The sequence below is a fragment of the Ilyonectria robusta genome (genome assembly GCF_021365365.1).
Source record: "Ilyonectria robusta strain PMI_751 chromosome Unknown BGZ61scaffold_11, whole genome shotgun sequence".
Classification (NCBI taxonomy): domain Eukaryota; kingdom Fungi; phylum Ascomycota; class Sordariomycetes; order Hypocreales; family Nectriaceae; genus Ilyonectria; species Ilyonectria robusta.
This window is the reverse complement of record NW_025764445.1, coordinates 571,499-598,629: the sequence shown is the minus strand read 5'-3', so window position 1 is coordinate 598,629 and position 27,131 is coordinate 571,499. Positions and strand designations below refer to the sequence as shown.

Below are 27,131 nucleotides of genomic sequence, written 5' to 3'. Positions count from 1 at the left end.
TTGAAAAAGCACAGTACGAAGAACAACAACCTAAACCTGGCGATTGCAACATAGGGACGCGCAAGCAGGCCGATGACGCCATCGAGGAAGCCCAGTAGGGATATTGGCCCATGCCCTGTCAATTGAGGGTGTTGCGAAAAGAACCGCGGGGTGAGACGCCCATATCAACAATTGGGAGGTGGAGGAGAGGATTGCCGTACTGTAGGATCTCATGGTCAAATATGCACCTCTTCTATTACTTGAGGTTTGCTGTTGAGGGTGGTTACAGTTGCAGTCGGTCTGATGCAGGTACGGCATTACACTGACCAACACGTGACTCCACCACGTGCATCGTACATTTGACACTGACAGCAATGACAAGGATGGGCGCCATTCGGAACTCAATTAATTTCTCTCGTGTCACTTTCACGCTCATCGCAATGTCTTTGGCCTAGCGAAGCCAGATAGCATTCCGGGATCTAACCCATGTTGCACTTTGAGAGCAGACCCATGTCTGGGTCATTTCCACGCTTTCCAGTGAGAGTGGGATCTTTCCGTAGGCGGGCAAAGGCGCCACTGATAATATCCCCCCAGGCCAGTTCGGCGCCCAGTCGGTTCAGCTCAGAAAATGGAAGGGCGCTCCGTCTCTTCCCGAACCGTTGCGACTTTTCCAACCTCCTGCGCTGACGGATTTGGGATCTTGGGGATTTTCGGTCACGGGTCTTTTCTGAATCGAAGGCGGCAGCACGTCCTGAACCTGGTTGAGAGGTGCCGGACAACGACCGCCAATGGCCCAGACCAGCGCGGCCACGAGGGCTGAGACTCCGATATCCATTCGAGGTTTGCGGCGACAGGGCGCGACAGGGCGGTTTGGAGGTGATTGGCTGACTGGGCAATGTGATTTTGACGCGCCGTCTGATTCGCCAGCCACACGCTCCCTTCGCAGGGGGTTCGCCTGCGCTATGTGACCAGCCAGACAACCTGCCAATCGATGGAGGCATCTTGATCGGGAAAAGACGTCGTCGAACTCTCAGGCTGAGGCGGCTATGGGAAGAAAGTCCATGTTCCACAGGCGGAGTCGCCGCTGGAGCGCAGACGAACTCGAGTGAGTTCCGGGGCATCACGGTGATGATGAGGCGGAAAGGACGAGCAAGTGGCCGCCGTATCTGACCTGGATACTCGCTGTTGCGCATGACCAGATAGCCCTCTATCTGCCTGTTATCACGGCCTTTCCCCGTCCAGCTGAGCGCGTCGTCCGTCTTACAGGACCCTGAGAGGCAGACACCAACGCACCAGTCCCCTGTTGATACACCGCCCTGGTTCCCTTTGATGGCTCCCGTGACATGGAAACGGACGGCTGGTCGGACTGGATCAAGATCTACCCCTCCATACTTGCCCCTCCCCCACCAGCCCAGGTGCCGCGATCGACGAACTGCGTTCTGCAGCACCTCCTCGTGGTGGTTACTGCGGCGCCCATTGCAGCCTCGTTGGCTAGAGGCTCGGGGTCTCATGTGCCTCCCCCAGCTGCCACTGTCCATTCCCGTGCCGTCGTCTTCATCCACGTGGGGAGGCCTTTTCCGGTCCCCAAACCATGATAACAATGTGCAAACAGAGAAAAGAGACGGTTCCCTCGTCCCGGGTGGCCTTGGGAGCGTCTCTCGATGGCAGAGACAGAGAAGCCAGTTAATCCCTTCTCCCCCTCGCAACCTCGTCGCAACACATCGCCATGGTTGTCAAACCGCCGCAGGGCAGCTCGCCCTACCCCAAGCATGACTTGTCCCAGTTCCCCTCGGCCCTCAAGGGCAAGCGCATTCTCCTCTGCACCGAGTCGTTCGGCCCTGTCAACGGTGTTAGTCGCACGACTCTGATGTTGGTGACCCATCTGCGCGATCATGGCGCTCAGGTCGCTGTCGTTGCGCCTCATAACCACACCAAGCACAACACCTTCACGCCGCCTTCATCGCCCTTGATGTCGCCTGCCGACAAGCAACCCGAGGTCCGCGTCACCGGCTATCCTCTCCCTTTCAACCCGGAACTCTCCATTGTGTACCCAGTGCGCAACTCGACGCTATACGCGAAGACCTTTGGTGACGATGCGCCACCGGATCTGATCTATCTCGCTTCGCCCGCGAGCTTGGGATTCCAAGTCATGCTCCAGTTGCGACAGCAGCCCAAGGAGAACCAGATCCCCGTCATCTGCAACTTTCAAACTGATCTTGCCGGCTACTGCGCCATCCTCTTCCCCGCCCCGCTGAGTTACTTTGCCGTTTTCGCCTTCGCGGCTGTGCAAAGCTACTTGTTCCGACATGCCTCGGTCAAGACCATTTTCTACCCATCGACATTCGTGAAGCGATACCTTATCGGCCAAAACGTTCAAGAAGACAAGCTCGAGGTTTTGACCCGCGGTGTCAACACGGACATGTTCAACCCGAGGAGGAGAAGCGAGGAACTGCGAAAACAACTGGCGCCGAATGGAGAAATCATCTTTGTGACCGTCTCCCGCATCGCAGGTGAGAAGGGTTTCGATTTCCTCGCCAAGGCTGCCAAGGAGCTTGACGCGAGGGGCTTGAACTTCAAGCTTTACATCGTGGGCGGCAACCGAAATGCCGACGTCGAGCGAGAAGTACACGAAATGTTTGACCCTCTGAGGGAGAGCGGCAAGGTCGTTTTTGCGGGATTCAAGGTTGGAGAGGACTTGGCCACTGCCTATGCCAGCGGCGATGTCTTTTTGCACTGCTCCGTGACCGAGACCTTTGGCTTGGTGGTCCTTGAGTCTATGGCTAGCGGCGTCCCCGTCATTGCCCGCGATGAAGGTGGCCCGTCGGATATTGTTCAGCACGGCGACAACGGCTTCCTCATCCCCCCCAACGACCTCGACGGCTTCGTTACCAAAGCCATGAAGCTTGGCCAGGACCACGCTCTCCGCACCAACATGGGCCACGCGGCGAGAACTGCCGCTTGCGAAGCGACCTGGGAGAAGATCAACAACAAGGTCGCATGGCGCATGGCCGACACCATTGCCGAGAGACAACGCGAGATGACGGGTCCTCAGACCCAGCAGCTGAGCAAGGTCGGCCTCGACGCCCAACAGCTCATCCCCATCTACGGCTGGCTCATGATGAACGATGCCATGCGAGAGAACATCACCCGACGCATCGTGGACGCACGCCTCATGGGCGGATTGGGCGTCATCATCTCCTTCTGGATGGTCACCGGCTGGTATATGGTGTTTACCGAGTGCTTCCTCTGGGCCAAGGGCAGGTGGAGGGAAGCGGAGCGCACTAGGCGGGGTTCGATTTCGGCGTAGACAAGAAAGTTGGGCTCATCATTGGCGTTGACGCATCTGCATTTACGAAACTGGGGTACTTGAAAGATGGTGTTTGGCGCAGGACAGACGGCTACTGTGCTTTGATGAACGGGTTTCCTTATTTCCTTGAGTCCTGGCATTTTCCTATGGCATTTTCCTATTTCCTTGCTCAAGATTAGACAACCCTATGATACCATATTTGAATTCACGATTGCCATGATATCATGCGGTTCCCGTGTCCCAGAAAGCCGGCTGGCCGAGTTGCCGGGTTTCGCAGCCAGCATACGATACGTGTTTCAAGTTCCATGCAACCACGCCACGTTCGGTCATGTCAGGCTCATGTCAGAACAGGGAGCTCCCGATTAGGAAGTAGAACGCACATTGATGTCATTCACGAAGGGTATTGAGGGGTAGATTGATTTAACTTGATTTGTATATTGTCTAGAAAAGAAGGCATGGTAGTTTTAGTATAGTGTAAAAACCCTATAGGGCCAGATGTCATCTAGTGACATGGAGTGCCGTAAGAAATTGGCTGAATACTAGAGAAGATGTCGTAAAAGAGAATAGTAGAGTAGTAAGTGTCACGCTTCGCTGTAAAAATAAGATATCTTCTCCCTGTCGCCAGAGAATCTCTAATGCACTCCCCCTTCCATTAACCCCCGCTCCCCCCCGTGTCTCGTGCTTCCTCGTCGGTAGCACGCTCATATCGTGGCGACTCGGGGGATCAAGACGGCCTGTCTGCGCCTGTACATCTCGGCGTACTTCCAGCGCTCGTAGGTGCCGAAGCCGACGACGGCGGCGCCGATGAGCAGCCACGTGCCGGTGATGATGAGGCCGACCGGGTAGATCATCAGCTGCACGCCGGGGAGCACAAAGGCCACGGTGCCGTTCTTGAGGCCCGCGAGCTGCTCGTCCACGGCGGACTGGGCGGCGCCAAAGTCGGACTGGATGACTTCGCCGGAGAAGACGCCCGTGAGGAACGAGGCTTCGTTGATGGAGACGTTGGTCTGCACTGTGCTGCCGCTGCTGTTTGTGCCGGTGAGGGTGAGGGTGGGTAGCACCAGTGCTTCAAAAGCAGCCCTAGATATCTCAGTCAGTATGCGCTCAAGAGACGTGTAAGTGAATGAGGGTATACTCACATGGTCATGTTGTTCACCATGCGGTCTTGGTCGATCTGACCAACAAACATGTACGTTTGAAGAAGCTGAGGCACTGCCCGCTTCGCGATGCTCGCCACGGTGCCCACCATACCAGCGGATGACACCTCGCTTTCATTGACGGGCATGACGCTCGCGCCCACATAAGACAATCCCACGCTGACTTCCTCCGGGGAGATGCCCGCAAAGTCGCCTCTTGAATCCGACACCTTGAACAGCCGCAGGTCGGCCTCGAACACGCCCGTTTGCGTGTCCAGCGAGGGCAGGTTGTAGCACACGCAGGCGCCGGAGGGATTCGTGCTCTGGATCAGGGTGCTGAGGGCGCCCTGGCAGGCGGCGTTGGTGGCCTCGTTCCAGGCGGTGATGTTCAGGCTGCCGTCCTTGTTGATGACGACGCCCGAGGTGTCGGCCTCGGTTGCGCTGGTGGTTGCGTTTGCGTCGTCGCGGGTGTGCAGGGAGGAGCTGAGGACTGTGGCATAGGGGCGGCCGATGACATCCTCGGCGCGGAGGAGAATGGCGCCGCCGGAGAGAGGCGTTGAGGCATGTGCTGAGAGAGCGAGAAGAGAAGCCGCGAGGGCGAGGGTTATGGCCGGAGCCATTGTCTTAAGTTCCTCTACGAGGGCTTCTCCGGGAGATTTATATCAGGTATTCCTTTTCCTCCACGGTACCAGATTCAAGTGCGGCTAGCGACGTTTTCCTCCCACAATCCAATTCGGGTCCAGAGATGATTAAAAGCGAGTGGATTCCGTCCGGCGGTGATAATTCAGTATACTCGAGAATCGAAAAAGGCGTGGTGCGAGTGAGGTGAGAGAACAGCTCGAGAAGCTCGCTTTCGTCCAGGGGTATCAATGAAAGGAAGGGATTCGCAAGTGGCGGAAAGTCAACCGACGACGAACAGCAGCTAAGCCCTAGGGAGAAAAACCGGATCCGACGGCGGAAGGAGGATTAAAAGAGGGAATATCAGGAAACGATCGCTGGTGGAAGTCCGGATAGAAGAGAAGATAAAAAAGCCACCAGGGCCTGAGAGGGACCAGCCCACTTTCAACTGAGGACCCGCGAGCGAACCGGTGGGCAACTGGCGAGGGGGCTCTCGAATCGTACCAGAACCAAGGCGGAGGGACCAGAAAAGCAGACGACAAGCTGCCAGGGATGGCGAGATTAGGTTGCGGTGCCCAGTCGAGAGAGTGAAGAGAATAGAGAGAGCCGCCGTGGAGGTGCATGTGCAGAGCCGGGTCGGGGGGGATGAAATGGGTAATAGGGCCCGCGAGGCGAACGGTGAGAGCGGCCAGCAGAAGCAAGGGGCCGTTGAGAGGAAGCCATGTGCCCAGCAAGCATGCACCCTGGAACGGGAAACTTGCGACGGGGGTGTTTGGACGGCGACGCAGATGGGGAAGCCATCGTCGGATCGACTGAGGATGTGACGGGAGTGGTCTGGTGGCCGGCCGGGGGGGAGGCAAACTCGGCATGGTCGGCAGCGGAGCTCTCCACCGGAGCACAGCGCATGAGCATTACAGATAGGGCAATACAGTAGGGCCACAGGGCGATAGGGCACAGCAATTCAGTGGCCGGGAAGCGCCAGGGGGTGGGATTGAACAAGCTCTGGCTTCACGTTGTGGTTGGCTGCGCTGCAACTTCTTACAACGGCGCCTAGCCACAGACGAGTTTGACATCATCTTCGTCCGGTTTCTCGTTTCTCCTTGACACAGACTCTCGACCGCTGAAGCCGCGGGTGACACTCAGTGACACTCGATGACACCGCACGACTCGGCATCTCCAGCCACCGAGTGTCAGTCCTCCGTCCCAAGTCTCACAGTCCCACGCCCCCCGTCTCGGCCGCGTTCCGGGCCATGTCACCTTGGCAGCAGCACAACCGGCCATGCCAAGACGTGACACAAACCTCACAGCCACACAGCGTCGCCCGCCATACGGGAAGCGGCATCGCGGCGAGCAGGGTGGTGTAAGAGATCGGTTCGCGAGCCCGACACGCGGAGCCCAGCTGTGTGCGTCCAGGGTTTCTGGCTTGAGTCGCTGCGAGGCCTTGGCGCGCCTTGCCGTCGAGTGCCGAGCGCAGCGGGGATGCGCCGCGCGAAGCCGCCTCATTGGCTGCGCGACGACGGCGCAGGGCTGCTGCGTTGTGGAATGGGCAGAGAAGGGGTGGGAATCCGGAGTCGTTGAGTGGGATGGCTCGTTTCAGGTTGAGAGCATGGGGAGGGCCAAAGACCAAGATGTCGGGTTGAGGGTTTCTGCCAGGCCAAACACAGACAAAGGAGGGGGGGATGAGTTTAGCCCTCTTTTGTCTAATTAACCCGGCGAAGCGAAGGAGCACAATCTAGGCAAGCAAGTTGAAGGCATAGTCGGTCCAAAATGAAAGACGATATGCAACTGCTGGGCATACGTAACCCTTTCGACTTGCATAGTCTCCTAGGAGCCCTCCTCCGGTCGTTCAGTTGAAAACGGTCGGACTGCCAGGCGGGAATAGGCACCCTGCAAGCAGTTACAGGGGGGCCCCCACCGCCTCCGTAGGGGCCTCTCAGCGGTCTTCCCCTTGCAGCTGGTGGCCGTTGGGCGGGCCCCTCCTGTGGCGCTGGGCAGCGAAAAGGGCCGGACTCAAAAGGCCAGTGTGGAGGGGCCTCCCGCGCGCTGCTTCAGGCCTCTCGAGCCCTGCACGCCATCCTCCTACAGGCCCGCTGTCCACTGACGGCCGCCGAGCGCCTGGCCTCCCTGCAGCGGACCCCGTCCATTGGTGCCTGTGCCTGGCCCTCGTCCAGGGACTGTCAGCGCCGTCAGCCCACCGCCGCTTCGTGATGGCTTCATCTGCTCATCAAGTTGCATGTTTTCCGCCCGTATCAACCGGTGCTCTTTTTTTCTCCGTCCGCCTAATTTTTCCACTGGCCGTGCCGCCTGGAAAACTGCCGACCGTCAGCACGACAGGCGGGTTTGTGCCTGGCCGAAACACAGCCCGGCCCTGAATGCTGACGTTCGCGGCGCCAATCGCTGCGATCCTGGTGCGCGCGAGGTGATACTCGTTGAGTCGATCATGGCACGGCTGCGATGGCTTCCGTTCGCAGCTGTGTCTCGTCTTGTTTCCTCTTGTTTTCACACAATGCAGCGTGTCACACAGCGAAATTCTCGTTGTTGAGACGACATCGGTCGCGGGCCCAGAGATATGGTGGTATCGGGATCCCTGAAACGGCTTCTGCTACAACGGCGCTCTTCTCACCCCGCGCCCTCACACAACTCGCCAAGTGTGATCGCCTCTACGGAACGCGGATGAAATTCTGAATCTCGCCCGGGTGATGCAGCGGCTGCCTGGCAGCACTCAATGTTGTGGGCGTGTTTTGGAGGCGGTCTAGACTTTCCCCCCCCCAGACGTGAATCTCTTCCATCCCCTTGCCTGGCCGCCGGTATATGCAAGCCAAGTAAGCGAGAACTTGCTCAATGACGGCAAATCCGGCGCATTGGGGTTAGGCGGCGGCCAAGGCTTGGCCCTCAATCTCGGCGACATGTGTCAAACTAGGGATCGGGGCTTGGTGTTGAGACGATACGAGATTGAGACGGGGAGCTTGCCCAGCCCGCGCGACCGTGATCGCCCGCCGGGTAATATGGCTAACCTTATTGAGGTATGCTTATTTGCTCGACAAATCACGGCTGCGGGTGGTTGTGAGAGATGAGACGGGCTGAGGGCTGGGAAGCAGAGTGGGATGCTCATTACCGACGAGCGACTGAGTGAGCATAACGAAGTTAGATATAGATTGCCGAGCACATCTGGGAAAATGCCACTTGAGATTCCTCTAAGCTCAAATCGTACATCTAGTCGATCTGCCATGTAGTCTCCTGATGCAAGAGTCCGTCACGGCGTGCTCGAACGACGGCTGAAAGCTGAAATGGTGGCGTGGATGATGGACTTGCGTTGGTGGTCTGATGGTCTGGATGTATTTCTTCATCTACAGCTCGCAGATAAACCAAGAAACCATTTTCATCTTCAACTCCAATACTAACCGTGAATAGCACTTGTGTCGAAATTCCAACGATCCCTTCGAGATTAGGCCTCGAGAATGGCGACGAGCGAACCCTCGGAGAACGACCCAGAGCTCTTCTACATCAGTCTCAATGACGACAAGCCCACTACGATCGTCCTTCTACACGGCCTGCTCAATTCACACCTCGAGTGGGAGTTTGTGATTCCTCACCTGACGGACTATCACATACTCGCCCCCGATATAAGCGGCCACTCCCGCTCTCGAGACATCCTCCCCGCTGACCTCTGCACCTCGGCCGACCGCGTTGCTGCCCTCATCCGGAAGCACGCAAAGGGCGGGCGGGCTCACGTCGTCGGGCTCTCCATGGGCGCCTTCGTCACGCTGCGGCTCAGCCAGCGCCATCGCGAGCTGGTGTGGTCGGCGTTTGTCACGGCGGGCCATCCCATGGAGGGCCGGTGGGCGTGGGTCGTCGGCCACCCGCGCGTGACGTTCTACGTGATGCTGTTCCTGCTGGAGGCGGTCCCCCGCCGGCTCTACCTCGCGGTCGCGGCCCGCCACGGCATGCGCAGGCACGAGGCGCTGCTGGGCGAGATGCGGCAGAACCGTCGGTGGGATGTGATCCGCGACGTGGACCTGGGGCTGCTGGAGCTGACCTGGGACGACGTGCGAGCGCTGCCCGTCAAGACGCTGTCCATTGCGGCCGGCAACGTCGATGACGTCGAGGCGGTGAGGCGGATGGGGAGGGAGATGCCGGTGGAGGGGTCCTTGGGGGTCGTGGTGCGAGGGGCGGTGCACACGTGGAACCTCCAGAAGCCAGAGCTGTTTGCGGAGGGCATCAAGGCGTGGATTGAAGGGAGGGGATTGCCAGAGGAGTTGGAGGTGTTGACGTGAGACTGGGGGTGATGCTCTTGACTTATTGCCTCAATTGCCTGCACTCATTGCCTTCACTCACTATTCTCCCCATGTCTCACCCCGCCATGCCCTGAATGATAGCTCTCTCACCTACCTATGAGAACCATAATATTAATAATAATGATAGCTTAACGCAGCCTCGGCGACTAGTTTAAACCCAAGACCTTGTCGACGACGGGAAGCGCGCCAACGCATCATCGGCGTCTTATTCCCTCCACACGGCACTCGTCGTCCAACATTCCCCCTCACAACCGTCCTCGCCCTCACTGGCTCGCCGCTCGCTAGACTGCGGGCTCCGGATGCTCCCTTCAACTGCCGCGGGGGACCTGGTGCCGCCCAGTGGTCATCCGTCCCACAATACCGGGCTTCTGATTGATTAGAGCAGACGTGTTTGCCAGGGAACGTTCAACACTGTCTTTCACCGGCTCGCGTTCAATCTACCTGATACACAAAAACCCTCCAAACACGGCCCAAATTCGCCCTTCATAGGCTGCTGTCCGCCCTCATTCTCTGCGTCACGTGAGCTGTCTGACGTTGGATCCTGCAAGCTGCCGTTAGCGCTGTGCTGGTTGTTGCTTGAGCTGCGCCTCGTCGCCGAAAGCTTCGTTCCGCAAACCTGAGAAGCAGAGGCCACGTTTTGGACTCTTTTTTCTTTATTTCTGCGAGGTTTTGGATAACAGGTATTAAAGACAACTTGATTGAGTCGGTTTCGCTCGACCATAAATTCAATCATGGCTCGCGAGAAGGAGCCCACGGCTGAGCCCCAGGTGACGTTCGCCTCAGGGCGGGTTGACGACGGAGGATCGGCCGATTCGCCGCCCGATGTGCGCATTATTCACTACAACGACGTCTATCACCTCGACCCGTCCAGTGCGGAGCCCGTCGGCGGCCTGCCGAGGTTCATCACCCTGTGCCGGGAGTACCAGGAGGGCAAGCAGTACGAGGGCCAGCCCGAGGCCTTGACCCTGTTCTCGGGGGATGCCTTCAACCCAAGTCTTGAGAGCAGCGTGACCAAGGGTCAGTATGAAGCCTGTAACTGGCTGCAATGGTATACTGATCACTCGCTAGGCCAACACATGGTTCCGGTGCTCAACATGATTGGGACCGACTGTGCATGCGTAGGGGTGGGTAAGTCGAGCCACCCCGGCCCGATCCGGAGAACTAACACGGCCTCTAGAACCACGACTTTGACTTTGGCATCAAGCAGTACGAGCATCTCGCGGGCCAGTGCGACTTTCCCTGGCTGCTCGCCAACGTCCTCGATCCCGCCCTGGGCGAGGACGTGCCCATGGGCAACGCCAAGAAGACGCACATGATGACCACTTCCAACGGCATCAAGGTTGGCTTCATCGGCCTCGGTGAGCGCGAGTGGCTGGAGACGATCAACAGCTTGCCTCCGAATCTCATCTACAAGTCCGCCACGGCTACCGCCAAGGAGATTGTCCCGCAGCTGCGGGAGCAGGGCGCCGAGATCATCATCTGTCTCAGCCACATGCGCGAGCCCAACGACAACAAGCTGGCGCAGCAGACCGAAGGCATCATCGATATCATTCTGGGCGGCCATGACCACTACTATGCCCACAGCTTCATCAACGGCACCCACGCCCTGCGATCGGGCACCGACTTCAAGAACCTCAGCTACATCGAGGCCCGCCGGAAGCCGGACGACCCCAAGCGCTGGGACTTTGACATCTGGCGGCGGGACGTCACCTCGTCCATCGCGGAAGACGAGCCCACGCAGAGGCTAGTCGGTGAACTAACTTCGAAGCTCAACCAGTCTCTCGCCAAGCCGGTGGGTTGGACGGCCACGCCCTTGGATGCTCGGTTCAGCACCGTCCGCCTGAAGGAGTCCAACATTGGAAACTTTGTCTGCGACGTCATGCGGCAACACCACCACGCCGACTGCACCATCATGGCGGCGGGCACAATCCGCGCCGACCAGATTTACCCCCCTGGCGCGATCCGGATCAAGGACATCACCACGTGTTTCCCGTTCGAGGACCCCGTCGTGCTGCTGAGGGTCACGGGACAGGCCATCTGGGACGCGCTGGAGAACGGCGTCTCGCAGTATCCTGCTCTCGAGGGACGGTTTCCCCAGGTGTCCAACATCCGCTTCGAGTTTGATCCCAAGCTGCCAAGGGGGCAGAGGATCCTTTCCATGGAGATTGGCGGAGTGACGTATGACCCCGAGAAGAAGTATGTCCTTGCTACTAGAGGATACATGGGACGGGGGAAGGGTGAGCATTGACATCCAGCTTGACAGCGTGCTGCTAACATTTTTTTAGACGGATTCACCAGCCTTCTGGTCAAGTCGGAAGGTGGAGAGGCAGAGGAAATCATCGAGGAGGAAAACGGAATCCTCATCTCCGCCATGCTCCGCCAGTACTTTATGGCGCTGCGCACCGTGGGCCAGTGGAAACACCTCTCCGACCACTGGGTCAACGTGGTTGAAAACTGCGAAACACCCATCTCGCCCATCCGCGAAGGCGCCTACGGCTTCCCCAGCATGGACAACCTCGCCGCGTACCTCCCGGTCCCCGACCGCGCAAAGGTGACGGAGGACTCGGCCGACCCGTGGAGCAAGTTCCTCAAGCGACGCTTCATGGTCAACGCCAAGCCGGTGCACGAAAACGTCGACAGCGAGGTCGACGAGGACGACGACTCGGACGAGGACGCGCGCGACGGCGGCGACCAGCTCGACTTTGAGATCCTGCTGATGCGCAAGTTCTGGACGCGCTGGGCGCTGAAGACGGGCGTCAAGTCGAGCATCTGCGATCCGCTGAAGGAGGGCGCGTTTTCCGTCGACTGGACGAGGTGTATTGCGCCGGTGGTTGATGGGCGGATTAAAATGGTAGAGTCATGAGCAATTACAAAGCAGGTTTGGTGGTATTGTTCTGAGAGTATTTCTGAGTATCTACTCCATAAAGCAATATGACGCCAAATTCCTCCCAAGAACTACGTCGTTTTATGAACCACGTCTAGATGGGCTTCTGAACCAGTACAAGCGAATGGTTACCACCTGGTATTGATCCCGCCCTATATTCTGCCCCTTATTGCTCCTCTTCCATCCGAGTTCCCAGAATACAACCTGTGAAATGTCATTGTCAACCTTGCAGGACAGTTCATATGTGGCTGACCCTCGACGCAAAGAAGTAATACTCATAAGATTATTTGTTTGCTTCTTTGTGTCAACAACCCTGTATGCAGGACTTTTGTCTAAAGCTACCAAAAGGGCATGTCTGTGCTTGTAAGCTGGCGAACACAGCCTCTTCTCCTGTTTCAGTTGCATCGCCGATGGCCCGAGAATGAAACATGGGAGCTTTGAACACCTAGCGGTCCTTAATGCTTGTCAATTATACAATGCGATATATACAAGGCTGTCATCTTTTAAATTGGGTTTCACGAAACATGTCGACCTCAACGAGCCACAAGCTGAGAAAGTAAAGTGCACATACACCTCTCCATATAGAACAGAACTAGTATACATATCTTCTATGAATTTAAATACAGACCAGCTGCCATCACCTAATATACACTGCTGATGCACAATTGGCCACCCAGTTAGCTGCTATCCAAGATTCCACGCATGTCCATTGCTATAGGGTAGGATTCGTTGCCGCGGCAGAAAGGTCGGGCCGATACATTCGAGGAACAAAGTCGGGCCGCTGTCGCCGAGGAGGAACATCGAGCTGTGGAAACGGAAGAATGCCGGGCCGGTCAATTCCCGATGCGGGTTCCCGCCGCCGTAGTATGCCGAACCCTTGTCTTAGTGGCGACCTAAACCTCACGTGGAAGTGCATTTCGAGTTGGTGCAGATTAAATCATCAGAGCAGTCATCATAGCTAGAGCAAGTAGCACCTGTCGATCTATAAGCAACAGAGTCACGGCCAGGGATTCATCATCCGACGCACCTTCGCAGTGGCCAGACCACGAGCAGTCATCGCTGCTGCTGCCATTACCACCACTGTTACCGTCACCGCTGGACGACCCGCCGAGACGCTCAATCAACTTGTCTCCCAGCGACGAGATGCTCTCCTCGAACGTCTCGTAGCCCGAGGCGTCCCACGTGGCGCCGTCGGCTCCGGGCACGGCGTCGCTGCCGGGGAAGGCGATGAACAGGACGTCGTTCTCGGCGTGGCCGTTGTTGCCGTTCATATCGGTGCCGTAGCAAGCCGTGGCCAGCGAGATGGAGGCCTCACCGACCATGGGGAATTCGCCGTCGTCGCCGTTCTCATCGCCCCAGACGCCGTAGATCTGCGTATCTGTTAGTGGACAGTTACGAACCGAGCTTTGCACGTACCAGCTTGTCACCGCACACGACGGCCATGACACTCAATGGCTCGATGCCGTGCTCCTGCGGGTCAAAGGTGGCCCAGCCGGACTTGCTGCCGGTGTTGCCAAAGACGACATAAGGGTGGATGTTGGCGTCTAGATCCTTCTGACCCGTGCCGTATCCCGCGACCGTGTCCATGAACGAGGTCATGGACTGCGTGTCACCGGAGCTTCCGCACCGGCCGTCGTCGGCGGAGCTGCCCTGGATGCCGTCACAGTCAATATCGATGTTGACAAGAGCGCCGTTCTTGCCCTGGAGGTAGACGACGTTGTAGTCATCGATGTGGTCACCACAGTAGTCGAAGTCTGTAGGTGTTAGCATCCCATCGATAATGATCCCTTGCTGTGCAACTAACCGCCAGAGTCGCCGTCTTCGCTGTAGAAGCCACCAGCGAGCACGTTGTTGCACTTGCCCTGGGCAACAACGGCGTCGTAGAAGCTCTTCACGTTGGTAGGGACGCTGCGGGCCGAGGCAAGACCAAGGAGGACCGAGGCGGCCACGAGAGGAGTGCGAATAGAGGCCATGGTGAAAAGAATGGAAGGGTGTTCAGAAGGTATCAACGACGGATTGTGGATATCAGGATACCATCACCAACTCAACGGGCATCACCTCGGGTTTATAAGTCGATGCCTCAATACTGGTCCGTCGCAGGCCAACTCGTGAAGGATTGAAGCTGTTGCAAGCTGCCTCTTCCGGTCAGCTTTGCATCCAGCATCGACCATACGAGGCGGCCGCCTCAATCTAACCCAGACCAGCGACTCGACCATACCCCAGCCTGCCGTGTTCAGCCGTACGGGGCCAGGAGCCAAGATGGCCTAATCGCACGGCTAGCTCCAAAGGGAGACAAGGATGAGGCTCCATCCTGCCGAGGAACCGGGCCTATTTCAAGGCTGTAAAAGTCAATGTCAATGCTAACTTGGACTTTGATGTCAAATGCTCAGTTTGTTAGACTTGAAGTTCTCTGTTCGCATACGGGAAAGAAGTCTGGCGCATGTTTTTATTTCAGCCTGTGATGAACAATAGATAGTCTAAAGAAAAGGTTGATAAAAATCTTAGGGAACATATCCCCGCATCTATCCCCCTGTCGGATGAAACAATCCGTCTGACGGCATGGGCCTGTTTCATCGCCAAGTGTTGTCGGACGATCTCGACAACGTTGTAGTGCTGTCCCATATGGGTTGTCGTGTAATCCTCCAAACAAATTAACAAAATACCCAGAGAGTCTTCTCAATGCATTAGGAATTCTTATTAAACACAGTCATGCGAAGTAAGAAAAAAGTACCGTGCATTGTCCGTCGACGGATCGTCGTTCAATCGGAGGGAATCCTTCTGATCCTTCGCTCGGCCGACTAAGAAGTTTAACAGCACACATGGATATTATATCCGTTTGGTCCGCCTGCCTCATTAGTCGTATGGATTTGTTGCCTATGCCAAGGCTAAACTCGATTGTCTTCTATGGCGCTGTCCACGTGGGCGACTGAAACCTAGTAAACAATACCTTCACCAATCACACTTGTTTCGCTCCTTCAATCCTTTAAAATAGTCAGCGTTCCGATGGACCTTTCACTGGCGACGAAAAGCCCACGGGTTTATTTTAATCGACATTCATCTACCCGTCTCATCCGTGTGGCGTCATGGGGAGTATTACGGAACCTGAGCTTTCGCATTGATGATTTCCCCAAGCTGCACCCCTGAATTCCGAGGCTCACTCAGCCGAGCATGTGGGACTTTAAGCACCTGCCAAAAACTGCCTTTCCAAGAGTGGCGGCCGATTTATCCATAATATATCCCTGCAGTGAAGTTTTCCATGTATTTTGTTGGAAGATGACCCTGCATTACGAAACCTCTGCTAGATCGATATCGTGACCTTAGCCAGGGGGTCTAATAACCCTCTTCCGACCGGCCCGGATAACCGACACAAGCAATGGTCAATATCATATCTAATTGATCAATTTTATCATTGCTTGAACACTATCCAATGGATCAACTTGACCGTAAGCCGCATCGTAGCAAACATCAGCAACATCGCGATCAACAAAACGTACCAAAATCAACGAACCGAGGATCCAAAAACGTCAGAGAAGTCCACAATAACTAACCTGAGAATTACTAGAGAAAGCTGATCAACATTGTTGATTTGTAAGGTCATTCATTTCGTCCGTCTCGGCGTCCGTTGCCCACGCGTCGAACCTTGGATTCCGCTTTCCATCAGAGGCCAAGCGCTATCGGCTTCTCCTTTACACGGCCATCGGACAACATAGATGTCCGAAAACTCCACCGAATGCAAGATAGGAGTGCAGTATAAATATGAGAGGAGAAAACAGACTAGATTTCTGACAATTCCAACTTCATAAAGCGGGTGTCACTCAAAATGTCTGCCAAACTACAACATGAAGCCGCCTGGGAGGCCGGTCTTCTCGCCTTCATATCTCGCCAATTCATCCAAACAGTCCCTCCGATTCCCAAGTCGGTCAATTTCTCGGGGAAAACAGCACTCATCACTGGCTCCAATGCTGGACTAGGATTCAATTGTGCACGGCAACTTCTAGGCCTCAACCTCTCACACCTCATCCTCGCCGTTCGCTCACAGTCAAAGGGCGACGCCGCAGCCAAGACCCTCCAGGGCCAATTTCCGTCCGCCAAGATCGAGGTCTCGCTCGTGGACATGAGTTCGTACAAGTCCATTGTGGCGTTTGCAAAGCGGTGCGAGGCCCTGCCTCGGTTGGACATTGCCATTTTGAACGCAGCGCTGGACCGAATCACATACGAGCGCTCTGAAGAAACGAAGCACGAAGTGACATTCCAGGTCAATTACCTCTCGACTGCTCTCCTGGCACTCCTCCTTCTCCCAATCCTCAAGTCCAAGCGGGAAACCGAATCCCCGGCATACTTGTCTCTTATCGGATCTGACGCGGCGTACTGGGTGGATTGGAAGGACCCAAGCTGCCAGTCTGCTTTTGAGGTGGCGGATAACGCAGCCGAGTTCGAGTCGTTCAACGCATACAAGACTTCCAAGCTCCTTCTCCTCATGTTTGTCGACAAGCTCAGCCAGCATGTGCCCGCTGATCAAGTCGTGATCAACGTCCCCAATCCGGGGGCATGCAATGGCACCGAGTTTACGGACGACCACCCGTTCGAACTGAAGCGATTTTTGTTCGGCCTCATGATTGGAATGATGGCGCGACCGGTAGAAGTCGGGGCGCGGCAATATGTACATGCCGTCACCACGTATGGCGCGGAGAGCCATGGTGGGTTTGTGAGCGATGGCAGGGTGAAGCCATAAGTCCAGTTGTCTGTGTTTATGATGTAAATATTAACAATGTCATAGATTCCCCCCTATTATGTATGAAGAGTCTGTCCGATCACTTCAGGAGACGCTGTGGCGAGAGACGCTAAAAGAGTTGGAGTTTGTTGACCCATCAAGCATCCTTGAGACATGGTCTAGCTAATTTGCAGGGGCTATTGGAGTCTTCTTTATCTTAGGATCGCGATCCATTAGAAAGGGCACATAGAGCACGCTTGCATACTGATTCTTTAAAATTTCATGCATGACAAAGGCTGTTGGTCTAAAACATGAGATTCTCGTCGTTAAATGCTTCCGAGAAAAAAGGCTCAAAACTACGAGTCTGAATGCAAAATGTCGTGCTGCTAAAAACTTGGACTTAAACATCATCAGTCCCTCACCACCCGTCATCCCATTCTATTAATCCCTCCCAAAGATGAACCAGAAGACCATCTGCCCTGATTTTAGAAGCCAACCAACACCCCATCCTCCTTTCCTCTTATGGTAGCCACACCCTAGTAGTTGCACTTTCCAACTCTCGGTCCAGCTCGTTCAGCTCTCGGTCCAGCTCGTCAAGCTCCACGTACTGCTGCTTCAGGCGATCGACCTTTCGCAGGCGGCGGTTGCGCATGGTGACGACGAATGCGCAAAGAAAGCAGACCAATACCACGCCAAGTAGGAGACTAGCCGTCACGGGGGTCGAGTTGTAAATAGGTCTGCGTTGAAGGATTTTGGTGCCGGTTTGTAGTAGCTTGGAAGAGAGGCTGGAATTGGCCTGGCCGTAGCCGTAGTTTTCTGGCTTTTGGACCTGCATGTTGTTGATGTGGACAGGGTATTTTCCGAGATTTAAAATATTAATGGAGTGAATTTGTTTTATGGATGAGTGTTGAAGTTGTTCAAGGAGAGAGGAGAAGTGTTATAAAGGTGTACTAAAGCTTGAAAAATTGATGCAGCACCCGGGGCCATTTATCCATTTTCTTTCCCGTCAAACCTTGGCTTCATCAACCTTGTTGTCTACCTCAATCCCATCCACCTTTAGACCATGGACCGCGGGACCGTAGCGGGCATATTTTCCATCCCCTCGTCTTGGCCAAAAGAGTCTCTCCGTGCGTAATCTTCCTTGAAATGCGCAGGAGTAGGCCTGGCCAGTCCGGCGCGCATCTCAAGGTCCGTCGGGCTGAGTTCTTGCTTGTCCTCCTTTCGTGGAGGTGTTCGCTGGAGTCTCCGCGCGGCTGTCTTCCACGACGAGCCGTCTCTCCTGGCTTTCCTCCTGGCCGCGCAGGACCACAAGGCCATACACGACGAGAAAATGGCGACTGTTACGACGCAAGCCAGGAGGAGGAGAAGGACGATTTGCGACCCGCTGGTCAGCCAATACTCGGCCTCCTCGTTTGGGATATCCCGAGGCGTGTGGGTGTGAAGCTTGACGATGACGGGCCGCCGATTGGGATCGTCGACTGTGTCCCAAGTCTCGATTTTCTTGTCCGAGGAGAATTCAAAGAAGCGATGAAAGCTCTGCCAGATGTTGGCCATCTCGAGGTATTCCTGGGATGTGGTGTTGCCGAGGACTGTGGTAGTGCTGGGAGTGTGGTACTGCGAGGTGTGACTTGCGGCGCCGTATTAATGTTGAGAACTTTTTCACGCGTCGGTTTGTATGCGAGCCGATTATTTTACGTAGATGGTTGAGTATAAATTGGCTCTGGCAGCAGAGGCATCCTTTTAAAGTGAAGACATGCGTTTGCTCTTCACCAACCCGGATGGAAGGTTTGTTACGCGGTACCGTCACCAGACCGAAGGCACCCGTGATGTGCGAATCTTGCACTTGATGAGGAGGAAAAGCCTTTCTGGCAGTGATTAGAGAACTTTGATTATATACGGAATATAAATTCAACGCCCCCCGTTTGCGTATCCCTGGCACCGCATTGTAGCTTCGTAAGTCGGCGGTGGGACGGAGATATCACCAGCTTGCGGCTCTTCGACGGGCGTTGGCCGCGAGGCTGCTCCACGATCCATCCGAGTCGTCCCAACATTGTTCTGCCCGCGAACTCCCTTCGGTCTCGCGGGTGTCTGCGCCCTCGGGGCCGGTACTCGCAGCACCCTATCCTGCGCGTTTGCTCTCTCCAGATCCCACGCGTTTGCTCTCGCGCTGCGCCGCCCACCTCGGGCCAGACAGCACCCTCGCAGCAAGGCGACAATGGCAACAAGGCCCACGAGCCCGAGGCAGAGGTAGACGGCTTTCGGACCGGCGCTGGTCGGAGTGGCCCACCAGCTGGAGTTGTGGGTATATGTGAGTGTGGAAATGAGTAGCCAGTTGTTCATCATGTTTGGCTGCGAGTAGGGGCGATGTGGATGCGGTGCAGTGGTGATGGGATGAATGTGGTGATGAAGAAACCCCGAACTAACCGTATTGTACGCAGGGCTCGGCACGTCGCGAGTAAAGGCGCTCTGATTCGAAGTCACGGAAGTACTGGTGGTTTGGCGGGTGTATGACGAGCTGGATGTGTTTGTCGAAGGAGAGAAGAGAAGCCGTTGATTCATGGACCGCGAGAAATAGTTGATCCTTTATCAAGTGGCGATTTCGATATACCCGGACAGCTATAGATCTACCTTTGCGGAGCGGAATCTGCCCTCTGAGTTGTGGCCGTGGCATCACGGGACGCTCTCGGTACCAGGGGCGATTCCACCTTGGTTGGCAAGACAGCGCACAAGTATTTCTGCGACCACTGGCGGGGACATCTCTGGCATTCGTTTGAAGTTTTCATCTTTTCTTCACCTAGCAGTCGTTGTGGTTCGATCTAGTTGATTCTCGCTCGGTTCTCAAGATGGACAACTCGAATACACCAGCCGGTCTCCCCAACGAGTACACACCCTTGTTCGCAATCCCGCGCAATGCGCCTTCCCATATCGAATACGGCGACTTGGGCGATTGGGAATCGACGACCAACTCGGATTTCAGCTCCTACGACATCTGCGACGGTACCGATTGCGTCTGCGCAACGAGCCACGCGCCGAGGTCGAGCCCTCATCTCACGCCGCATAGCTTCACGCCCGAGCCCGCCCAGTCGCACGTCGAGAGCAATGTAACTGCTGGCAATTCGACAGACCCGGGAACTTCAGCCATGTATCGCATTTTGCATATCGCGTCGTATGATATGGAGTATGCGACGTGGAGGGCACTGGAGGGCACGCTGGAGCGCTGGAGGAGAGCGGACAACACCGGCAACGAGGACGACGATGCGGGCTGTTGGCCGCTGTGTTGGCCACAATGGTTGACCAACTTCTTCCCATCCCAGCCAAGTACACCTCACAGTACGATTGGGAACCGGGAAACAAACGCCAGCGGACCGGTGGCAGCGGAGTAGATGCCATCGCAGTCCCAGGAACACGACGGGGGCGTTTCAAGCACGATTGAACCACCGTCGCTGAACATAATCTGCAGCGTCTCGCGGTACGCAATCAACTTTCCGGCACGCCAAGCCCAGCGCTCCGACACTGCGCCTCACACAGGAGGGTTGTGATTGTGGAGTCCGGCCCTGGAGGGGAGGAAGAGACGGAGGCTTAGCTCGGGAACCTCAACGAATGACGAGTCAATTCCGCACGGCTTATGGACGTGAGATCGATACATCGGTACCAGTCAATACGCGGGAGACAAGGGGAGCATGCAGCGGTAGTTGGTAACACCAGCAAAGCACCCCAGCCAGCCCGTGCAGCTAAGCGCTTGGCACGCAACATGATAGTGGACGATCTTTCAACAGAGCAATAATGAACCGGTTTGAAGGGATTAGATCCATGTTGCACTCTATCGAATAGCGTAATGTGCAGCCTCATGGCCATGTTGTGATGATGGCGTCTCGTTCAAATGCAATATGTAACGGTTGAACGAAGCGCGCAGGTGCCGTCTCCAACGCCGCAGGGTCAATCTATAAGTAATTCGTAACAGTCGTGATGCAGTCCTCGCCCGCAAAGCTGGACATTTCCCCCTCTCGGGCCATGGGCGGGTGGTGTTTGGGCGTTTGATGCCTTGGGCTTCCTATCCTCCCATGTTCCCATTTTCTCGTCATCTCCACAAAGGGCAAAAATGGCCCCGGCAGTTTTATGATGCCGACACACACCGCCATGGTCTACATCTTGAGCAGGGCGTCATTGTCGACGACGCGGTCTTTCCAGCCCTCGCAGGCGACCTTGATGACGGCCTTGGCGAGCTGCGGCGGCTCGATACCCGCGCTGGAGCGGCTGCCGACGAGGCGACGCTTCTTGGGGGCGTCCCCGGTGGCGATGCCGCTGGGCCGCAGGATCCAGGTGGCAAAGGCGTCCGGGTTGGCGTCGGCGATTTCGCAGAGGCCCTTTTCGGCCTCGCCTCGCTGGCGGCGCGCGTCGCTGAGGAACAGCAGCGTCTTGGACGGGTGGCGGTCGGCGCTCTTGGTGCTGCAGAAGACGAAGCTGAACTTGGAGCCGGGCGGCGCGGCGGCGGCGATGGAGTCGCTCATGGCCTTGGCGGCGGCGAGGGGGAATTCCACCGTGACCTTGTGGAGGAGTTCCTTGTCGTTGTCGTCTTGGTAGGCTCTTCCGCCGATGGCCCTGGGGGTTGGATGTGTTTAGTTTTGTGTGTTTTTTTTTGTGTGGTGAGAGGAGAGGAGAGATGAGATGAGATGATGAGAGTCCTGAGACAAGACGAGACGAGGCTGGGAACCGAGAACCAGAAAAGACTCCGATTTAATCCCAGGAAATAAAAGCAAAGAGACATAGAAACGTACCATAAACACGCCGATGCACCTGCCAACCGCCTCATCAGATCCTCCGAGTACTTGGAAAAGTCCTGATGCATGACAATATCAGTCTTCGGGTGGCTCTCCACGTCCATGGACACGGCGCGGCGAGTCAGAATGACCAGTTTGGTGATGCGCGGGTCGGCGAGGCACTGGCGCACAATCTCCTTGCCGACGAGGCCGGTGGCGCCGGTGACGATGACCTTCATGGCGGTGCGATGGGGGTTTTTCCGTGGTGGTGGCCGAGTTTTGATCCTTTTTTTGCGTGATCCAGTTTCCAGTTTCCAGTTTCCAGGGTTTCTTGGCTGGTTGTTGTTTGGGTCGCAACCCACGAACCTGCGAAGAGTTGTGCCGTGCCGGTGCCCCGTGTGCAACTCCCTAAACCCCGGCCCCCGGCGGGAGAGATTACGTCGTCAGTTTAGTGGTTTAGCGGTTTGGTTTTAGTGAGGGTGCGGCGGCGGCGGCGGCAGTGGCAGTGGCAGTGGTAGTGAGAGCAGCGTCAGTGAGGGTGGGCGGGTGGTGGGTGGGCGGGATGGATGGACAGACAGGGCGGCCGCGGGGAGTTGATTGATGTGAGCAGTGACATTTGGGGAGAGACACAGAAGGAGAGATGATTGAATGATGATGGATTCCCGTGGAAAGCGCAAACGCCGAGTCGTGCGGTTTACATAGTCTTTTTCCCCCCCAGGGCGTGTGTTTTTGGTGGTTCGAGCCCGCCACTACGCCCATCCCTGCTCCACGAGGCTTGGCATTCGGCCGCAGCAGCGTCCATCCCCCCCCAAAACAAGCCAAGCAAGCCCGAGTAGTGACAGTGGCTGGCCGCGCGCTTTGGCAGCTCTTGGCAAATCTCTCCCGCAGCCGGTTCCTGGGGGCGGAGGGAAGGGGCGATCGATCGGGTAGACAGGTACTCCGTAGGTACCTAGACGCGTAGACTCGCGATGGCTTCCCTCCAGAGCATCGCCCGGATATACACAGCACGCCAAATAGGCGATAGGGCTTGTAGACCCCTCCCCATCCCCTCCCCATCCCCTCCCCATCCCCTCCCCCAAAAACCACCAAATCTCGGGATCCGGCAAGTCTCATCCCGGCTATGCCCCGGAGATAAAACAAAAAACAAAAAACCCTCCTCAGCTTTTTTCCTCATCAACATCCCAACCAACTTCTCGGTGCAAATCTGCGCCAAGACCGACTCCCCCCCCGCCCCGGTAGCCCTCAATTTACTCAGCATCCCCCAGTGACCTGCTCGCCCGGCTCCATTGGCCCAACGGGATGCTGCTGCGTATGAAGCAAAAAAAAAAAAAAGGGACCCTAGTGGGAAAAATGCTGCTAGACAACCTGCAACTTTCTGCGCCTGTGGATCGCGGCCCGGGAGTGGAGATGCAACTGCAGAGGTCGGCTCCGCGGGACAGCGAGAGAACCAGAACCCTGGAAACTCCCCGACCTTGGTCCTTTTGCCAAGCCGGACAATGGGCCATTTCGTCATCTCGTCTGGAAATACAAAGTCGCATTGATGCCCATCAGTCAGCATCGCCGACACGTTGCAAATCTTCTTCCCCTCATCCACATCTCGCACGGGAATTCGGCAGCACAAACAAAGGAACAGAAAGAAAAAAAAACAAGCTTCGTGACTTTGGCCTTCCTTGGTGCCGATCATCCGGCCTGCCGAGTCCCATGATGCGATGCACTCCAACCCTATCCTTGACTCTGTGACGAGTTTCCGTCATGCGGCCGCTCGCCTGTTCGGCTAGCTGCCTCGTGGCAAGGCCTTCCTAGCTGACCTCGGTTCTTACATAGGTCCATCCAGGATAGTCGAGTTGCTTCATTGACTGCCTGACTGCCCTCACTGTAGCTTACTTACACACACGGCCAACAGGCATCACCAATAAACCACAGCACCGCGCTCTCCCTATCCAGGATCTCATGCGAACAGCATCTCTTAATGCTCGAAAACCACTCCGGCCTTCCGGTTTCACCACTCATGGCCTACATCATACTTTACCGAAGGCTAGACCACCGCCTCCGTTCCGTGCATGAGGCTCCTGATGGCCGAATGCTTATTTCTACTTTCTCTCTAATCGAGACCGCAAACCATGTCCCCAAAGCCCGCTACAATTGGCTGGCTATTTATCCGCCCATCATAGTGCGCCATACGGAGCGCGTACTAGGGATATAGTGCATGACCTCAACTTCGCAGACCCAGTATCGAGGCGCAGCAACCCGGCTTCATCAACTAGTCCACCAATCTGGGATGACGTCTCCGGCATCACCTCACCAGCAAGACCGCTACGTACTCTGCCAAGTACTGAAATACCTGCTCAATAATCTCACTACTTCTCCAACCTTGCCACTGTCCATTGGCCCAAACTCTCCTGCCCGTCCTCCACAGCAGCACCGCAGGGGCCGCAAACACAGCCTACCCCAGCCACCAAATTGTTGACGTGTCCCTCGTCCAGAGACTCCTCGACGCCCCCGGTCGACCAGTCTACGCGTACAGATAGTCTCGCCACTAACAGAATAAGCTTATAAACATAGTCTGGATATGACGATCTTGATGCAGGCCAAGCCGGGCTGTGCTGAGATGGCGGGTGACGTCCGGCTGAGCTCCAGTTGGGTACAAAAACTTGGCGAGTCCCCACGGATCTGGACCCGAGGAATGTGAGATATGGGACCGGGGGAAACTTGTGAGCGGTTTTTTTTCTTATTCGTGTTGGCTTGGGTGGACCAATCCGTCATTTGCTATGACAGTCGCCTGCATTATCGGTGAGGAGCGAGTTGGGGGGATTGTTGAGGTGATTCGTTCGCGCGGGAACCATCATGTGAGTTTTGACACCCTAGACAATCCCATGTACATCCCCTCGACATAGAATCAGGTCCGTGACGCTGCATGCATGGACCGTCATGTTTTTATCTCAAGGTTAGGCTTGACTACATGGCCGGGGGTGGTTATGTCCAATGTTCAACATTATCACGCATTCGACGGTTGTAGGAGAAGCAAGTGGCGAAAAACAGGCCCACCGGTTAAAACCTTTAATTGATCCTCTAATGATGTTCAAATAATCGAATATATGTCCTTCCAGAACGCCAATGCTACCCGTGACAAGTATAAACTCTTGTTCCTATTACCACAACCTTCCACTGCTCCAACTCACTCATGCTCCAACTCACTCATATACCGCCAACCAGGCATGACCGACCCGTCACCTTGCTCATCTGTTTGAAATACCCAGCTGGTTTGACGGCGGGTTCGGGTTCGGGCTCTGGTTCGGGCTGACGCCATACGTCATTTCCGAGCTCAACCCAGGACTCTGGCCAGGGCTGTACATGTGCTCGTGTCCCGTACCCAGCTCCTGCGGCGGAGCGTGAGACGTGCCGTCCATCTCCTGCACGGGAATCATGGGCATGGGCGAATAGGGCTGCTGCTGGCCGTACCCCCGGGGGACGGAGCTGACGTCCGAGTAGGTGCTCATCGAGATTGGGCGGTCAAAGGTGGCCGTCTGCGGCGAGATTTTGCCGTACTGGTCCATGGACACTCCGCTGGGGTAGTGGGCGACCGCAGTGGGAGTCGAAGCAAAAGATTCTATTCCATCGTGTCAGCGACATCTCGTCTTGCACATCATCCGGAGGAATACATACGTTGGTAGTGGCTCATGGGTGACTGTCCGGAATAGAAGGTCCCCGGAGTGCCAGGCTGGTCGGGCATGTGCGACGAACGGGCGACGGGCGAAAACACCTGGCCCTCCTGCTTTCTCTTGCGCGGCGCCCACCAGAACTTCCAGATCAAGAAGCCCAAGAAGAGCACGCCGACGGCCGCGGAACCGGCAGCAATGCCCGCGACCGCACCGGTTCCCAGGCCACCTTCGCTGTCGGAGGCTGCTGCCGATGTCGAGGCCGATGCCGATGCCGACGACGTACCCGTAGAGGTGGCACTTCCCGATGGACTCGCTGATGTCTGGGACGAGTCGCCGTCGGGGGTTAGAAAATCGAGCTTGTTGTTCTCATTCGAGGAGAGGACAGCCGGCACCAGGTTGCTCCTGGCGCACCCGCTGTTGCATGCAGGCTCGGAGCAGCACCCCATGAACGGGGGATTGGTGTAGGCACATGTGTACCAATTGGTCACTCCAGCGCTGTTGGAACAGTTCTGCTGGGGCAAGTCCGCGTAGACGTCCTGGTTGAAGCTAGAGGCCCGCAGGTTGCCGCTGGGACACACTCCCTTGTTGGCTCCGCAAGGGTTGCTGGTGCAACACCCTATGAACTCGGTCGCATCTCCCTCGCAGATGTAGAATTCGCCGCCGTTAGGGCAATTGAGGCCGAAGTACTTGAACGCAGTAGAGTTGGAGTCCGACATGGCGAGAAGAGTCGACGCAGTCCCCGAAGAGGCCGCTTGGTGAGAATAGTTAACGAGCGTAGGTTCTGTCAGCACAGGGGTGACGGACAGAAGAGCAGAGAGGGACGAGGAGCATCAGCCCTAATAACTTAGACGCAGGCCGTCGGGGCTGCGGCTCTTTCGTTTGATTGCGGACGCGCAGTCGGTAAGACTCCCCCGGCAGGCGGATGACAGCGCCCCGTAGTTCCAAGGCCAGCCTGCAGATGAACATCGCCAATAGCGGCCGCGGCGTGGAGACGCAGAGCCTGGGCGGCATGGGTGTAATTGGGTGGAACCTCCGGAAGATGGTCGTGATGTGCCACGCCCGCTGCACTTTCGACGTGCTAGTGGGACAGACTGCGTACATAGCTGAGCGCGCCATGTCTCTCGTCCGGGCCCGGGGGCAGTACACGCCTCTGGCGCAGCCTACCGCCGGCTTCACTCCGCCCCTATGCATGTTCTTGACTGAGAAGTTGCCGGGGTGGGAGCATGCCAAGTTACTGGGAAGCTGGGGAGCCTGGTTTGGGCCTGTGGTTGAGAGAGTTTCCTCGACATGGGCTGCCATCCATTCTCGTACATGCTGTACCCGTGCGTATGCCAGATCAACGCTCGCTCCTGGAACTCGCAGAAGAGCTCTCTCTCAAAGGGCCTTTTGCAGCTCTCGAGAGCGGACGAAATACGATGGATGGATGGCTGCATAGTCGGGCTGTGTCCCACCCACTCGCTCCAGCCCCAACCATTCAGCAGCCACCGACGAGCCCGCCCCAATCCAACGTCAGAGGGACAGTCCAGATACCGCCGACATATGCAATGAACGGCCCCCTCAACACGACGATCAGTCACAATCCAAGACTTGTGCTCAACCAGTGCCAATCAGGCGGAGCGTCTCGTAGCCACCTCAGCCCTCGCAGCTCTCTGCTCCCCACAGCTAGGGACGTGGTTGGTGGCCTCAAGGCACAATTGCGCAGGCTGTTGGTGGCTTGGGACTCGCAACTTCTCGGGCCTTGGCTCTCCCACCGCCACGGGCGGAGAGATGAGAGCGAGCGGCGCG

The 27,131-nt window shown here is 56.4% G+C and overlaps 15 protein-coding genes across 15 annotated transcripts; 7 read left to right on the top strand and 8 right to left on the bottom strand.

The window, feature by feature from the left end:
• Positions 1–391: 391 nt before the first annotated feature.
• Positions 392–1,611, bottom strand: BGZ61DRAFT_40723 (uncharacterized protein). The gene has a single exon (XM_046243174.1). The coding sequence runs from the start codon at positions 1,515–1,517 to the stop codon at positions 459–461; it is 1,059 nt and encodes a 352-aa protein (XP_046103689.1). The 5' UTR covers positions 1,518–1,611; the 3' UTR covers positions 392–458.
• A 94-nt stretch (positions 1,612–1,705) lies between these two features.
• BGZ61DRAFT_352980 (family 4 glycosyltransferase) lies at positions 1,706–3,286 on the top strand (the record flags this gene model as incomplete). Its single annotated transcript, XM_046240470.1, has 1 exon — positions 1,706–3,286. One exon carries the CDS (start codon positions 1,706–1,708, stop codon positions 3,284–3,286), a length of 1,581 nt encoding a protein of 526 aa, XP_046103688.1.
• A 701-nt stretch (positions 3,287–3,987) lies between these two features.
• Positions 3,988–5,042, bottom strand: BGZ61DRAFT_478613 (uncharacterized protein; the record flags this gene model as incomplete). The annotated part of the gene is made up of 2 exons (XM_046249030.1): positions 3,988–4,366; positions 4,426–5,042. The coding sequence occupies 2 exons, from the start codon at positions 5,040–5,042 to the stop codon at positions 3,988–3,990; spliced, it is 996 nt and encodes a 331-aa protein (XP_046103687.1).
• Positions 5,043–6,009: 967 nt separating this feature from the next.
• Positions 6,010–6,993, bottom strand: BGZ61DRAFT_453013 (uncharacterized protein). The gene has a single exon (XM_046246023.1). It carries the CDS (start codon positions 6,541–6,543, stop codon positions 6,091–6,093), a length of 453 nt encoding a protein of 150 aa, XP_046103686.1. The 5' UTR covers positions 6,544–6,993; the 3' UTR covers positions 6,010–6,090.
• Positions 6,994–8,498: 1,505 nt separating this feature from the next.
• On the top strand, positions 8,499–9,314 carry BGZ61DRAFT_533073 (Alpha/Beta hydrolase protein; the record flags this gene model as incomplete). The annotated part of the gene is made up of 1 exon (XM_046253954.1): positions 8,499–9,314. One exon carries the CDS (start codon positions 8,499–8,501, stop codon positions 9,312–9,314), a length of 816 nt encoding a protein of 271 aa, XP_046103685.1.
• A 752-nt stretch (positions 9,315–10,066) lies between these two features.
• Positions 10,067–12,198, top strand: BGZ61DRAFT_533072 (Metallo-dependent phosphatase-like protein; the record flags this gene model as incomplete). Its single annotated transcript, XM_046253953.1, has 4 exons — positions 10,067–10,352; positions 10,404–10,459; positions 10,513–11,572; positions 11,621–12,198. 4 exons carry the CDS (start codon positions 10,067–10,069, stop codon positions 12,196–12,198), a joined length of 1,980 nt encoding a protein of 659 aa, XP_046103684.1.
• Positions 12,199–13,119: 921 nt separating this feature from the next.
• Positions 13,120–14,192, bottom strand: BGZ61DRAFT_353386 (family 75 glycoside hydrolase; the record flags this gene model as incomplete). Its single annotated transcript, XM_046240514.1, has 4 exons — positions 13,120–13,193; positions 13,247–13,589; positions 13,636–13,973; positions 14,024–14,192. 4 exons carry the CDS (start codon positions 14,190–14,192, stop codon positions 13,120–13,122), a joined length of 924 nt encoding a protein of 307 aa, XP_046103683.1.
• A 1,847-nt stretch (positions 14,193–16,039) lies between these two features.
• Positions 16,040–17,117, top strand: BGZ61DRAFT_353005 (uncharacterized protein; the record flags this gene model as incomplete). Its single annotated transcript, XM_046240472.1, is given in 3 exon segments — positions 16,040–16,939; positions 16,958–16,965; positions 16,997–17,117. The coding sequence occupies 3 exon segments, from the start codon at positions 16,040–16,042 to the stop codon at positions 17,115–17,117; spliced, it is 1,029 nt and encodes a 342-aa protein (XP_046103682.1).
• Positions 17,118–17,450: 333 nt separating this feature from the next.
• On the bottom strand, positions 17,451–17,765 carry BGZ61DRAFT_478608 (uncharacterized protein; the record flags this gene model as incomplete). Its single annotated transcript, XM_046249029.1, has 1 exon — positions 17,451–17,765. One exon carries the CDS (start codon positions 17,763–17,765, stop codon positions 17,451–17,453), a length of 315 nt encoding a protein of 104 aa, XP_046103681.1.
• A 26-nt stretch (positions 17,766–17,791) lies between these two features.
• BGZ61DRAFT_40670 (uncharacterized protein) lies at positions 17,792–18,737 on the top strand. Its single transcript, XM_046243165.1, has one exon. The coding sequence runs from the start codon at positions 18,077–18,079 to the stop codon at positions 18,635–18,637; it is 561 nt and encodes a 186-aa protein (XP_046103680.1). The 5' UTR covers positions 17,792–18,076; the 3' UTR covers positions 18,638–18,737.
• On the bottom strand, positions 18,738–19,631 carry BGZ61DRAFT_40669 (uncharacterized protein). The gene has a single exon (XM_046243163.1). It carries the CDS (start codon positions 19,487–19,489, stop codon positions 18,839–18,841), a length of 651 nt encoding a protein of 216 aa, XP_046103679.1. The 5' UTR covers positions 19,490–19,631; the 3' UTR covers positions 18,738–18,838.
• On the top strand, positions 19,632–20,411 carry BGZ61DRAFT_40668 (uncharacterized protein). The gene has a single exon (XM_046243162.1). It carries the CDS (start codon positions 19,774–19,776, stop codon positions 20,311–20,313), a length of 540 nt encoding a protein of 179 aa, XP_046103678.1. The 5' UTR covers positions 19,632–19,773; the 3' UTR covers positions 20,314–20,411.
• Positions 20,412–21,072: 661 nt separating this feature from the next.
• On the bottom strand, positions 21,073–21,926 carry BGZ61DRAFT_353538 (uncharacterized protein; the record flags this gene model as incomplete). The annotated part of the gene is made up of 2 exons (XM_046240534.1): positions 21,073–21,529; positions 21,706–21,926. The coding sequence occupies 2 exons, from the start codon at positions 21,924–21,926 to the stop codon at positions 21,073–21,075; spliced, it is 678 nt and encodes a 225-aa protein (XP_046103677.1).
• Positions 21,927–25,025: 3,099 nt separating this feature from the next.
• BGZ61DRAFT_281010 (uncharacterized protein) lies at positions 25,026–26,035 on the bottom strand (the record flags this gene model as incomplete). Its single annotated transcript, XM_046238458.1, has 2 exons — positions 25,026–25,294; positions 25,351–26,035. Coding segments are annotated over 2 exons (954 nt in total), but the record flags the coding sequence as incomplete, so codon positions are not given.
• A 130-nt stretch (positions 26,036–26,165) lies between these two features.
• Positions 26,166–26,947, top strand: BGZ61DRAFT_40648 (uncharacterized protein). Its single transcript, XM_046243157.1, has one exon. It carries the CDS (start codon positions 26,269–26,271, stop codon positions 26,779–26,781), a length of 513 nt encoding a protein of 170 aa, XP_046103675.1. The 5' UTR covers positions 26,166–26,268; the 3' UTR covers positions 26,782–26,947.
• Positions 26,948–27,131: the final 184 nt, after the last annotated feature.